We start from the raw sequence: 15,287 nt of genomic DNA on the forward strand, positions 1-15,287 counted from the left end.
TTTCAGGGGAAAATATGGTCATTCAGTGGAATAGAGGACTTTCAAGCATTCTTGCTGGAAAAAAAAACCAGAGTAGAATAGAAAATATGACATTGAGATACAAGAAGCAAGAGAAGCATGAGAAGGTGAACAGGGAAAAGAAATCATAAGGAACTTATCAAAGTTGAACTATTAACATTCCTACATGGAAAAACAATAATTATAACTTATGAAACATTTCTCAGTAGCTGAAGGGAATAGAAATATATATATACATATATGTATATATGAGGGTATATGGGCATATGAATACATATGTGAATGTGTATATATATGTTTATAGGTATACATAGATAGAGGCCACAGGACCAATTTAACAGGAAGGGATGATACTTAAAAGGTGAAATTAAGAGGTGAGAGAGGAATATAATGAGAGGAGATGGGGAGGGACAGAATGGGGTAAACTATCTCATAGAGAAGAGGCAAGGGAAAATGGTTACAATGGAGGGGAAGAATAGGAAGGCAAAAGGGGATGGGTCAACCTTATTCCCATTGAATTTGGCTTGAGGAGGGAATGAAATACACACTAAATAGGGTATCTCACCCTCCAGGAGAGTAAGGGTGAAGGGGATGAGAGGGGGGATGGTGGAAGAGAGGGCAGGCTGGGGGGGAGGGAAGTTGGAAGCACCCACTTTTGAAAAGGGATGGGATCAAAGTAGAGAATAGAACAAGAGGGAAGTGGGATAGGAGGAAGGGAAATATAGTCAGTCTTTTACAATATATCTATTATGTTATTGTTTTGCATTAGCCACACATATACAACCTATACTGAACTGCTTATCTTCCCAGTAAGGGTGGGTGACAAGGGAGGAGGGGAATGAATCTGGAATTCAAAGTTTTAAAATCAAATATTCAAATACATATATTACTTTTATTAATACTATTTTACATGTAATTGGGAAATAAGATATACAGGCACTGGGGCATAGAAATCCACTGGAAAAATCGAAAGTGTTATGGGAGAAAATATGGGAGAGAGCAGATTGGAGGAGGGGATATCCTGTGGGACTGCTATTTTGGGGCAGTGGGTAGGGGGAAAATGGGGAGAAAATTTGTAACTTAAAATCTGGCAGAAATGAATGGGAAGTTAATAAAGCATTTGAAAAATAATTAAAAAAAAGAAATGTGAAAGAAAAAAAAAAAGCCAGTTTCAGAGCATCCTGGGAGGACTTGTCTGAACTGGCACACAGTCAAGTAAGCAGAACCAAGAAAACAATTTAAACAATGACACCACCACCAAAGCTAGGATCTACATAGTATTTTAAGTTTTGCAAAGTGGTTTACATATGTTAACTGATTTGATCCTTATAACACCTTGTGCGATAAGTTACTATTATCCCTATTTTACAGATGAGGAAACTGAGGCAGAGGTTAAGTGATTTGCACATAGTCACACAACTACTATGTGTCTGAGGCTGGATTTTAACTCAGGTCTTCCTTATTTCAAGTCCAGAACTCTATCCTAGCTAGTAATAAAATTAATTTAAAAATAACTTTTAAAGAGGTAAGAACTCTGATTAATGTAATGATCTCCAATAATTCTAGAGAACTAATGATGAAAGATGCTATGAAATCTCCTGTCAACCTAAGATGCTGAATAAAAGATCTATGTGCAGAAACTGCTAATATGGGTATCTGCTCTGCTAGACTATTTATTCTGATTACTCAGGCTGGAGAGGGGGATTGTGGGACAACAATGTTGATTAGGGATAGGAAAGTGAAAGAGGAGGGAAAAGGGCCCACTGAAGCATTTTTTTTTCTAATGCAAAGAGAATAGAAGGAAAGACAGTCACATACAAGTATGATAACTTTTAAAGTCACATGCTGAATTTTAATAGAAAAGCAAGCAGTGTATCTATAGGGATTTACAGTTTCATATATAATCTCCTTTTGTTTTATATAACATTTTTATATATTTATATAAATTTACATATATTATACATAACAGAACAGTATGGCATAGGTAGGAATACAAAGAGCCAGGGAGCAAGGTGAACTCAGATGTTTATGGTGAACAGAAACCAATATAGGGCTATAAGTGACTATCCTCTTCTACTCTAAGACTAGCATGAAGAATTATGCAACAAAATTTAAGCATTATTTGTTATTTTAAACTAGTAGAGAAAGGAAATGAAAAAAGATTAGATGTTTAAATAAACTCATTGGTAAAATATTAGCAAATTGTAATCCTGTTTTTGATTCTAAAATAATACGTGGTATCTATCAGAACAAAAGAGAAATAATGAAGCCAAGAGGGTATTCAAGGCTGGAATTGTCAACTGTGTCAAATAATGAAAAGACAAAAATGATGTTGATTAAAGTATTGGCTTTGGTGATTAGATCACCTTTGAAAGGTCAATTTTGGTGGAGTTGTTGGGAAAGGAGTCAGATTGTGGGAAAGTAAATGGGTGGCATTAAATTGGAAAAATGGGATATGGGAAGAGATGGGCATACTCATTTATTGTTAGGATTTGTAAATTGTACCAACTGTTCTGAAAAACAATTTGGAATTTTAAGAGAAAAATCATTAAATTGTAAACATCCTTTGACTTAAGACATATCACTACTGGGCATATGCCTGAAAGAGGACAAAGAGAGAGAAAGGCTCTAACTATAAAAAAGTATTTATAACAATTTTTGTGGTAGCAAACTGCTAGAAACAAAGCAAATGCTCAATGATTAGGAAATAGCTGAACAAACTGCAGTATATAAATGTAATGGGATCTTATTGTGTCATAAAAAAAATACATATGAACCATTCAGGGAAACTTGGGAAAATTTGTATAAACTCAGAAAACCAGCAGTTCAACTGACAAAATGTCTACAATAATAATACATAACATTTATATAAATGTGCGGCAGGGTTTGCAATGCATTTCACACATGCTATCTCATTTGATTCTCATAGTAACCATGTAGTAGTGCTATTACCATTCTCATTTTACAGCTGAAGAAAATGAGGGTGAGAGAGATGACTTACTAAGGGTCAAACAACTAGTGTCTGATGCAGAATTCTCACTTGGCTTCTTCTCATTCCAAATCCATTGCTCTATCCATTGAGCTACCTAGCTGCCAACATCAGAACTCTGATCAATGAATCAATGTTTAGTTTTAGAAAACTGATGCCTCCCTTTGGTAAAGAGAGGTAGACTAGGTACAAAATGAGGTAAAGATTGTCAGATATGGTTAATGTGTTGTTTTGCTTTGCTTAATTATATTTCTTTGTTAAGGGAGGTATGAAGGCAACATAAAGAGCAAGCATATATTTCTTAAGCATCTAGAAATTTTTTCAAAGTGTGATGAAAAAGTCTGTGTCTACTTATTCTAGAAATGTGGCAATGAAAGGAAGGAAAGAGTCAAGAGTAGTTTAAGTTGATAGCAGAGCAGAGGAGAATTTTTGCTTTCAATGACAGTGATGACATACTGGCTATTTTTCTTCGGCCTATAGACATGGACATGGAAAGGAATAGTATAAGAAAAGAGAGGGAGAGAGAAGAAATGACTGTTGGGATGTGGTCAAAGAAGTAAGAAGGGATAGGACCAAGGGTTTAGATGGAAGGGCTAAAAGACGATTTTTTTCTGTATCAGGAGGAAAAGATAAAAAAAGATACATTAATTTTGAGGTATGAGAGAAGGAACTTCAGGAGCTCACACTAGATGGTCTCTTCTCAATAAAAAAGGAAGTGAGTCTTGGGTTATATCCCAAAGAGATCATACAAGTGGGAGAAAGACCTATATGTACAAAAATATTTATAGAAGCTCTTTTTGTGGTAGGAAAGAATTGGAAATTAAGGGGGTTCATCAATTGGGGAATGGCTGCACAAGTTGTGGTATATGCATGTTATGGAATACTAATTGTGCTATAAGAAACAAGGAGCAGATGGACTACATATTTACCTGGAGAGGCTTATACGAACTGATGGTGAGTGAGAAGAGTAGAACCAGGAGAAATTTGTACACAATTATAGACACAACGTATGTGTGATGACCAACTTTGATAGACTGGACTCTTCTCAGCAATGCAGTGACATAAGTCAATCCCAAAAGACTCATGATGGATAGAGATGTCTACATCCAGAGAAAGAACTAGAAAGAACTGAGTTTGAATCCAGATTGAAGCAAACTATCTGAACTTTTTCTTTTTCTTGTTTGGTTTTATTTCCTCTTTACCATCTTTCATTCCATCTGATACAATCCGTCTTTATAACCTGACTAATGTCTAACTTACAGATCTTATACTTGACTGTATGCCGCCATGGGGGGAAGGGGAGGGAGGGGGACAGAATTTGAAACTCAAGGAATTGTGGAATTGAATCTTGTAAACTAAAAGTAAACAAACAAATTAATAATAAAAAAAAAATTAAAAAAAAAGGAAGTGAGATCATTTGTTGAGAATTAGAGTGGTAGAATCAGGGTGAGAGCTCAATGAGTGGGCCAAAAGGTTTGGACTAGCAGCTATGAGAAATAAAAAAGGTAGCAACTCAATAATTCAACAAACCAGTATATTATATGAGACAGTTCATACATATATGTTAAATATGTATATATGTGTATGTGTACATGATATACACACATACAAATACCCATCCCTACCTACAATGTGCATATATACATCTATCTTATATCCATGCCTACATTTTGTTTTTAATATATAAGGTGTAAAGTCTCAGGAGTTTTAAGCTATTAAAAGTTTTTTTTTAATTAAAAGCTATTAAAAGGTCTATTAAAAATTTAAAAATTTTATTAAAGCATAAAACTGACCTAAAACTTTTGGGACACCATGTAGATACAGACAATGCAAAGTAAACCATGCACATACACATTAACACTTATGCACAGTTCATATTAAGACATGGATATACACATTTTAATGTGCATATGCAAATAAACACATACCTACATGCAAAGACATAATCACACAAATGTAACTACATGCAATGGAATATGGTCAAATTGAGACATTCATGCACTGCACACACAAGTATCACATCCAGAATGCATCCATGCACTAAAACTAAAACTAAATAAATTTGGACCCAAGTTTGACTCCAAGTCCAGTGACACCTGATCTACTATAGCACAGGCTGTCTCTCAGACACACATATGTGCACGTGTACACAGACATACTTCTATACCTCACATACAGAAACACTGCAGGACATGTACCAGAGCTGTGATTTCAATGACATAGGAAATTCCTTCTCCCAAAGCCGGCCGGAATCTTCTCTGCAGCTTCTAGCCTCAGAGAGTTTGCTTATAGCCCTGGGCTTCATCCAGCACATGTCAAGGATGGTACTTGTCCCCAGAAATTTCCAGCTTGTAGGTCAAGTCTTTATTTACTACTTCTGCTTCTCATACATACATGTGTGGGTACTAAAAATGCTGTAAGATTGTTTCTAACTCAAGAGAAAATGACAGTCTTTCTAGTGTAATATGCATGTGGATGGATGCAGGATCATGACAGCAGCAGTCACCACTGCTTCTTTTATTTTATTATGTTAAGACATGCTAAGAATATATATATATATATAAAATTATTCATTGAGTTAGGCAGTATAAGGAGTTTGCAAGCACAACATGAGAATGCCCATTTTTCCATTCTGCGTCTTTCCTACAAAAGAAGTTAACAACGTACCTCCATAGCCTGGGCTAACCGCTCTTCTAATGCCATATAGGTAAGGAACTGAGGATCCACATAAGAAATTGCTTGGGCAACTCCTAAACCATCACCAAATTCATCCAGGAGCCTGGAAAGACATATCACATGTTTGGGAAATAATCTGTTGTAGGAAAATATACCACATTACTAAGTTTTTATATGAGACATTTAAAATTATACTCACAAAAGTTATAAACATTTTGGTAGAAGAGTCAAAAACACAAAAGGAATTTGTGGGAAATTATCAAGGCAATGACTTAATTTCTGCCAACTACACTCTTTCCTACTGTGTTTTCACCTTAGTTTTTGCTACTTAGAGTACAGGTGGGGAGATTAGTCTTTGTGGTTTAATTCTTTGGCCTATCTTGGGCTGAGGAATTAGGCAGTAAGGATGCTAATTGTGCCTGTGTTCTCGAAGGAGATGTAATTTATCATAAAATGAAAAAATAACTTACTTGCTTTTTTTTTGTAATAAGATTATCATATTTTAAAGTCCTACCCAAATAGTAAGATGTATCACAGAAGCCCAAAGAACAACACAATTTAATTTTTATCTCCCTCTAAGACATAAAGTTTTTACACACAAATATTCAGCTAGATGGCTAAATACTGTAAATTTACACTAGACTTCATTTTGTCTTATCAAAAGGACATGCCAACACCAAGGAACACAATAATCGAATCAATGAGAATTTATCAAGCATTTACTTTGTGCCAGATGCTGTGCTAGGCACTGGGAATACACTTATAAATAAAAATGTTTTACTAGATATTATTACATGACTCTAATGGGGCAGATATTGTGTTAATTGTTGGAAATATAAATACAAAAAATTGAAACAATCTTTATTCCTAATGACTTTACATTCTGACAACTTTGTAACCATCTCTTCTCTCAAATCTTCCATCTCTCCCCCTCCTGCCTTTCTCTCAGCTGAGGACATCAACTCATCATACACACAACATAGATATGTGTATATATACATATGTACATATAGATAAGAATAAACACAGAGACATATGCGTGTGTCTATGTATGTATTCCACACCAGTCATGTCCCCCCAAAATATGTTTCAACCTGCACTTGGGAGTCTTTTACCTCTCTATCCAGAAGTGATATGTTTCTTCATTTGTTCTTGGGAATTGTGGTTAATTATTATTCTAATCAGTTTCTAATTCTTTTAAAGTTGTCCAAATTGTTGTCGTAAAAATCTTTCTCCTGATTCTGTTGACCTCATTCTGAATCAGTTCAAACAATCTTTTCAGGTTTCTCTGAAATCATTACAGTCATCATTTTGTGCAGTACAATAATATCCCATCATATTTATATACCATCACTTGTTCAGTCATTCGCCAATTGATGGGTACCTCCTCAGATTTGTCTTTTTTTTCTCCCTGTCACCTCAGAAATGGCTACCATTAGACACAAATAGGCATACGTATGTAAAATTATTCTATACATACTTTTGTTTATCAATTCTTTATCTAGATCTTTCCTCACATATCCTTTATAGGTAATTTGGGTATTTATAATAGTCAAAAAGCCTTATTTGCTCCAAGTCATTCTGGAAACAATATTGCTGTTACTGTATACAATGTTCTTTTGGTTCTGCTCATTTCTTCATTATTTCGTGCAAATCTTTCCATTTTTTTTCTCAGATCACTGAGTTCATCATTTCTTATAGCACAGTAGTATTCTATCATTATCATATGCCACAACTTCAGCCATTCCCCAAACGATGTGTATCCTTGTGATTTCAAATTCTTTGCCACCACAAAAGAGCTACTATAAACATTTTAGAAAATATAGGTTCTTTTCCTTTTTTCATAATCATCTTTGGAAACAGGCTTAGTGATGGTACTGCTGGGTCAAAGGGTATAGGTGGTTTAATAACTCTTTGCGAATAATTCCAGATTGTTCTCCAAAATGGTTGGACCACCATTCTACTAAAAGAAGCCCAATTTTTCCAAATCTCCCCCAAGATTTGTCACTTTCCTCTTCAAAACATTTTTAGCCAATCTAACAGATATGAAATGTCATCATAAGGTTGTTTTAATCTGCGTTTCCCTAACCAATAATGATTTAGAGCATTTTTTCCATATGATAATAAACTGTTTTGATTTCTTCATTGGAACACTGCCTCTTCATAGCTTATGACCATTTATTAATTGGGGAATGATATGTATTAACATAGATTTGACAAGGTTCTTTTATATTTGAGATATGAGACCTTTATCTGAGAAATTGTGTATAAAAATTTTCCCCCAATTTTCTGCACTCCTGATCTTGGCTACATTTGTTTTATTTGCACCATCCCTTTTTAATTGAATGTAATTAAAATTATCCATTTTATACTTAACTTTGTTACCTACCTCTTATTCATTCATTCATAAACTGTTCAACTATCCATAAGTCTGATTAATAATATGTTCCATGTTCTTCTAATTGTCTTGTGATGTAATATATCTCTTTATAATTAGGTCATGTATCCATTTTGATCTTATCTTGGTAAATGGTATAAAATACTGGTCTATGGCCAGTTTCTGCCACACTGCTTTCCAGTTTTCCCAATAATTTTTGCCAAATAATGAGTATCCTAAAGTAATGTCTTTACACTTGTCAAATACAAGGTTTTTATTTGTTGCTGTAAATTGCATGTTTATTCTATTCCACTGATCTACATTTCTATTTCTTAGTCAGTAGCAGATAGTTCAGATAATCATTGCCTTTTAATGTAGTTTAAGATCTTGATATCTTGACTTTTTGTTCAAGTGAATTTTATTATTTTTTCTAATTCCATAAAATATTTTTGTTAATTTAATTGGCACGGCATTGAATATATAAATTAGCTTAGGTAAAATTTTCATTTTTATTATATTGGTTCTGCCTATTTGTGACCAATTAATATTTATTCAATTATTTAAATCTGATTTTACTTGTATAGAGTTTAAAAAATAATTTTGTTTATATGCTTCCTGGGTTTGTTTTGGCAGGTATACTTGCCTTTTTTTTGTAGTGTTTTGTTTAGTGGTTTTTTTTTTGTAGTGTTTAGAGTTTTTTAAATGGGGTAGCTTTTACTCTCTCTTCTTGCAATTTTGTTTGTGATATATAGGAATATAGAATTTGTGTGGATTTACTTTATATCCCGCTACTTTGGATTATTAATTGTTTCAACTAACTTTTTAGTTGAGTCTTTGGGATTTTCCAAATATATTATCATATCGTCTGCAAAGAGAGAAAACTATTATCTCATTCCCCATTCTGATTCTTTCTTTTTCTTATTCTTCTCTTATTGCTATTGCTAGGATTTCCACCACAATACTGAATAATACTGGTGACAGTGAACATCCTTGTTTCACACCTGATCATACTGGGAAAGCTTCCAGCTTAGCCCCCTTAAAAATACTGCTTGCTGATGATTTTAGATAAACACTTTTTGTCAATTTAAGGAAAAAATCCATTTATAACAATACTTCCAAGTGTTTTTTAATAGAAATGAGTGCTATACTTCATTAAAAACCTTTTGTGCACCTATTGATATAATTGTATAATTTTTTACTTTTACTATTGTTATAATCAATTATGTTAATAGTTCTCCTTATGTTAAACCATTCCTGCATTCCTTGTATAAATCCCACTTGCTCACGATGTATAATCTCTGTGAAATACTTTTGTATTTTATTTAGAATTTTTCTATCCATATTCATTAATGAAATTGGGTCTATAATTTTCTTTCTCTATTCTTCCTCTTCCTGGTTTAGGTATCAGTAACATATTTGTTTCATAAAAGGAGTTTGGTAGGATCCTTTCTTTGCCTATTATTCCAAATAATTTATTTAATGTTGGAGTTAGGTGATCTTTAAATGTTTGGTAGAATTCACTTGTAAATCCACCTGGTCCTGGTGTTTTTTTCTTAAGAAGCTCATTTATGACCTGTTAAATTTCTATTTCTTTTTGCTTTTTGGAGGGCAATTGGGGTTAAGTGACTTGCCCAAGGTCACATGGCTAGTTTCTGTGTTAAGTGTCTGAGGCTGGATTTGAACTCAGGTCCTCTTGACTCCAGGGCTAGTGTTCTATTCACTGCGCCACCTAGCCACCCCTCAATTTCTATTTTAAATATCTATTTAGATATTCTTTTTCCTCTTTTCCCTGCTACTCTAGGCAATTTATATTTTTGTAAATATTCTTCCACTTCACTTAAATTGTTAAATTTATTGGCATACAACTGGGGCAAAATAACTTCAGTTCAGATGAATGTGAAATTCAAGTATCAACTGCTTCTGTCCACCTCATCCACCTCCTTGTTTGTATAGAATTTTATCTGTGCATCCTGATTATGTGAGATAATTTTCCCTTACTTTCCATTCCCTTTCCTTCTCTGTCTCTCACAGTATCCCTCTTCCCCTCTCTTTCCATTCTTCTCTAAAGATGGAACCACTCCCAGGTTTTGTTTAATTAGACTCCCTCTAAGATGAAAGATCTCAATGGGGCCATCATCTCCTCATATTTGAATGTAAGCAGCTTATGCTTGTTCAATCCCTTTGTTATTGTTCACTCGTGTTTATCTTTTTGTGTTTCTCTTTACTCCTTTGTCCGAATGTCAAAATCTCTATACAGCTCTAATTTTTAAAATCAGGAATGTTCAGAAGTTCTCTATTTCATTAAAGATCCATATTCCCCCCTGCAGCATTACACTCATTTTACTGGATAAGTTATTCTTGGCGATAAGCCAAGAATATTCCTTTGCTTTCTGGAATCTTTTCCAAAGTGTCCACTTGTTCATTGTGATGGCTGCTAAATCCTGTGTGATCCTGACTGTGGGTCCTTGATATCTGAACTCTTTCCTTCTGGCTGCTTGTAGCATTTTTTTTCTTTGACCTAGAATTTCTGGATTTTGGCTATGATGTTTCTGGGAATTTGTTCTCTCTCTCTCCTTCCCCGACCCTCCCTCTCCCACCTCCCAAGAGGAAGTCAGTGAATTCTTTCCATTTTTTGGTCATGGCATTTGGGCACCACAATGATTCTTACTTTTTTTTCTCCTCAAGGTATTTTCCAGGTCAACTGTTTTTGCTAGGAGACATCCTATGTTTTCTTCCATTTCCCAAGTTTTTTTTTTTTTTACTTTATTGTAATTTTTCTTGTTATCCTGTAGTCTTTGGCTTTGATTTGGTTTATTCTAATTTTCACGGAATTTGTTGCTTTGGAAAGGTGCTGTACCTTTTGTTTCAAGCTGTTAATTCCTTTTCCAGTTTGTTCTTCTATAGGTCTAATTTATTTTCTGATTTTATTTATATAAACATTTTTCTTAAAACTTTTAGAACTCTTACTTCATGTCTTTTCTGGGAATTCTAGTTGAATTTGTGTCCAAACTGTGTTTTTCTTAGAGGCTTTGCTTGTAGATGTTTTGGAGTTATTTCCTTTTTCTGGGTTTGTGTCTTAAGTATCTCCATCACCACAATAGGTGGTGTTCTGTTCTGTTTTGCTTTTATGGTGGGGTTCCTTTTTTGTTTTCTTATTATTCCAACCTACTTCTTGACTTCTGACTTCATGATGTTAGGGTCAAGCTCTAGGAATCAGGGTTAGGGAACCTGTGGCTTCGAGGCCACATGTGGCTCTCTAGGTCCTCAAGTATGGCCCGTTGACTGAATCCAAACTTCACAATCTTAGGGGATTTGTTCTGTGAAGTTTGGATTTAGTCAAAGGGCTACACTTGGGGATGGACAGGGCCACATGTGGCCTTAAAGCCACAGGTTCCCCAACCCTGCTTAGGTATTTATAGAGAAAAGGTCTGAGTTGGTCCTCTTACTGCTTTCTTGAAGTATTAAGTGTTATCTTATTCCAGGATCAGCTCAGGTGGGGGATCTGCAAGCTTTTAATGCCCCCACATGTGTGGTACAAACCAGGCCTAAGTCTGATTGTTTACCCCCTGATCTCATCTCTGTTAAGTTTCTGATCTGGGTTTGGGTTTGGGTTTGATCAATAGTAGTCTCTTGCTTGACACAGTCACTTTCACACAGCTAGGAAGTTCTGTTGATTTTGAGGTACAGAATTTCAGGTTCCACTTTGGGCTAGGAATCCTGCCTTCAGACTGGGTTAGAAGCTGGAAGTGAGATCCTGCTTTGCTCCTGGTGGGTCAGAGAAACACTGCAGCTATTTGCTTCTGAACTTGCTTCTCTCAGCCTAGGGCCTGCAGCTGCTCACTACCCTGGAATGCCATCCCTGGGTATAGGTCCCCTTCCACAGTCTGCCCTGGATCTATAACGAGTAAATGGGTAGTGAATGACAAAACTACTATATGAAACATTTTGATTATCCTCTCCTTCTGAATGTTGTTTGTTCTCAGAACTTTCAAGCCATCAGGTCCTCATGGCTCTCCTTCTAGTCTCCTTTTGTGATTCATTATTCAGATGATAACCTCTAACTATGGGAGTCCCCCAAGGCTCTGTCCTATGTCCTTCTCTCTCCCTCTCTCTTTTGGGGATCTCATCAGCTCCCATGGGTTTAATTATAACCTCTCTGCAGGTGACTTCAAGATCTATATATTCAGCTCCAGTTTCTCCCCTTAGCTTTAATCTTATTCTAATCAATTATTCAATTGATTTAATTATTTATTTAATCTTATTTTATTAATGTTTAAATTTATTTATTATATAATATAATATAAATAATATAATTATATATAATGTATAATATAAATATTATAACAATAAATATAATTATACAATATTATTAAATATTAGTTAATATTTAAACTTATTTAATCAATTCCTAACTGGACCCAGAAACAATAAAAACTCAATCAATTTAACTTGTGCCACAGAGACCTCCTTATCTTTCCTGAACCCTGTTTCTGTAAACTTACTCCTCTTTTAAACTTCCCTATTTCTTATGAAGGCATCACCACTTTTTTTCTTCCTCTAGGTTCAAAGCTTGGGTGTTATTGTTAACTACACCTCCCTCCACCTATTCAATCAGTTGCCAGATCTTGCCATTTCTACCGCCACACTATTTCTTTACATCCACTGCCTTTTCTCCATTCACACAGTAACTACCTTGGTTCAGGCTTCTGTACCTTCTCACCTAGGTTATTCCAACAGCTTCCTAGTCAGTACGACTGCCTTGTTTTTCTCTGCTTCAGTCTATCCTCCACAGGGGTGCCGGTGTGCTGCGCCCGAATGAGGCCCGGCTCTTACCAACCTTACTCCCCTAGCTCACTCTGTCCTAGTTGCTCAGATATCACCTCCTGTTTGTTTTTCACAATCTTGCCTTACCCTGTTTTTACAGCTTTATTATAGATTACTCACACTCCGACACTCTGTGATCCAGTCTGATTGGTCTTTTCTTTGTTCTGCACATAGAACTCTGTTTCCCACCTCCATGCCATTACACTGCCAGGCCCCTCATATTTGGGATATATTCCCCCCTCTCTGCTGAGTCACAGAAGCGCTCTTCATTTAAGATACAACTTAAGCATCATTTTCTGCATAAAGCTTTTCCTGATCCCCTCAACTGCTTGGTACCTTGCATTCTCTGACTTTTTATTTTTATGTCTTCTCTTCACATCTTTCCCACATATATTTCCATGCGTACTTGTAGTTTTTCTCACCAGAAGGTAAGTACCTTGCAAGCAGGAATTATTTCATCCATTATATTTGTATTTCTGACTTCTAGCACAGTGCTTAGCACATAGTGGATGTTGAATGATTTCCTCTCATATAATTAGGATGGAAAATTTCAAAATAAGATAATTTGCTAGGGGGTGGCTGGGTGGCACAGTGACTAGAGCACCAGCTCTGGAATCAGGAGAACGTGAGTTCAAATGTGGCCTCAGACACTTAACACTTACTAAACATGTGACCTTGGGCAAGTCACTTAACCCCAATTGCCCTGCCTTCCCCTCCAAATAAGCAAATAATAATATTAATAATGTGCTAGGTTGGAATATCTTTAGTTTTGTATACAAGAACACTAAACTGTTGGAGACTCCTTGGTATAGGAAGCCACATTACACAGTGTGGTTCTACTTTGCATCCCATCCAAAGAACCTCAAAATTACCAAGTATATTAGAAGAGTCCTTATAATATGACATTTCAGATACAAGGTCTGTAATATGAAATACCAAAGACTATTTCATATTAAAATTTTACTGCATGTGGATGCAGAGAAATGATGTTAGGTATTTATATTTATACTAGAGGCATCACCATGGATATCCTCCTCCTGGGCTTTCCTGACATTGTTTTCTCCTGGTTCTCCTACCTGTCTTACCTCTCCTCTTCCCGAATTTCCTTTTCCTGGATCTTCATCTAGATCATTCCCACTGACTCTAAGTCACCCCAAGATGCCCAAGATACTTCTTGCTTTTTCTCTCTACACCAGTGATCTCATTAGCTTCCATGGGTTCAATCATAGTCTCTATAATCTCCAGACAGATGACTACTAGGCCTCTATATCCATCTCTAGTCTCTCTTCTGAGCTCTAGCGTCATAACTGAATTGTCTACTGTACAGTTCAAACGATGTCCTGAAGGCACCTCAAAATCAACATGTTCAAAATTAAATTTCATCTTTTCCCTCAAAATGTAATGGAAATGCAGATTTAAAGATCTTCCCTGCCCCTAGGCTAAAGTGCACCTGAAGCCTGGGGAGGGAGGCTTGTTTTTCAGTAGATACTTCTTGATTGGCCAGTGAGTCAATAAGGTTGTTACATTCTCTGAGCCAGGAGAAGGCTATATAAGCCCTGACGTGTAGCTTTGTTTTGGGACTCACTTTGAGAAGTGTTCTGTAATTTGATCTGAATTCTGGGAAGCCGTTGTTGAGAGTCCCCCGGCTTTGAAAAACCCAGAATGTGGAAACCCAGATATTGACTGGGTATGGATGTAATGGTTGGACAGTTTGGAAATCTGTCTACTTGATGTTTCTGTCTTGATAATTATGCCTGTATACTTTGAGGTTCAGGGTGCTGACCTTTTCTCCTGAACAAGGTAAACGATATATGTCTGACTGATTAAAGTAAGCTTGTTAACCCATTTTGAGTTGCTTTCCTTTAACAAAGCAGATCCAAGAACCTATGTGAGCAGGCACCCTGGGGACACTGGGGTGTTTGCCGCTACACAAAACCACCTCTCTTTAGACTTTCTCTATTGCTGTGGAGGACATCACAATTCCCTTCACTTAGTTTCTCCTCATAGAGTTCAATTACATGAGCTTTAAAAAAAAAAAAAAACCTTCATATCCCTTTAAATTAGTACTTTCTTTTTTTTATCCTACTTTTCTAGATAAATGCCCATTTTCCTAGAGTTTTTCCCTAGTCTCCTAGTATACAAAACTGATAAATACATTCTTGATGCAGAATGAATTGTGTAGAGAATCTCCCTGATTTTAGGGATTCTATTGAACTGCAGGAAATTTAATAAAGCACTTTTTGGGGGCAACAATATCAGTACAAATTTTCCTCTAACTTCATATCCACAGTATCTGATGTGGTCCTTTTAACACAGCAAAAGTTATCAAAAACAATGTCTATTCTGTCCATACATAACACAAAACTGGTTGAATCAATCAAGTGCATCAGGCAGCCAACTTTA

General features: G+C 35.7%; 1 protein-coding gene across 9 annotated transcripts in view; it reads right to left on the reverse strand.

Annotated features, from left to right (window-relative positions):
* Nucleotides 1-15,287, reverse strand: part of PJA2 (praja ring finger ubiquitin ligase 2) — a 135,012-nt gene that overhangs the window by 12,532 nt on the left and 107,193 nt on the right. For all 9 annotated transcript variants that reach the window (XM_069088154.1, XM_069088145.1, XM_069088151.1 and 6 more), the window contains one exon: nt 5,675-5,786. In XM_069088154.1, coding sequence (XP_068944255.1) covers nt 5,675-5,786 — 112 coding nt within the window. The remainder of the gene's footprint in view (nt 1-5,674; nt 5,787-15,287) is intronic.

Source organism: Petaurus breviceps, unplaced genomic scaffold (assembly GCF_028583685.1).
Source record: "Petaurus breviceps papuanus isolate PSGF00001 unplaced genomic scaffold, PetGlider_PUasm1.0 184, whole genome shotgun sequence".
NCBI lineage: Eukaryota > Metazoa > Chordata > Mammalia > Diprotodontia > Petauridae > Petaurus > Petaurus breviceps.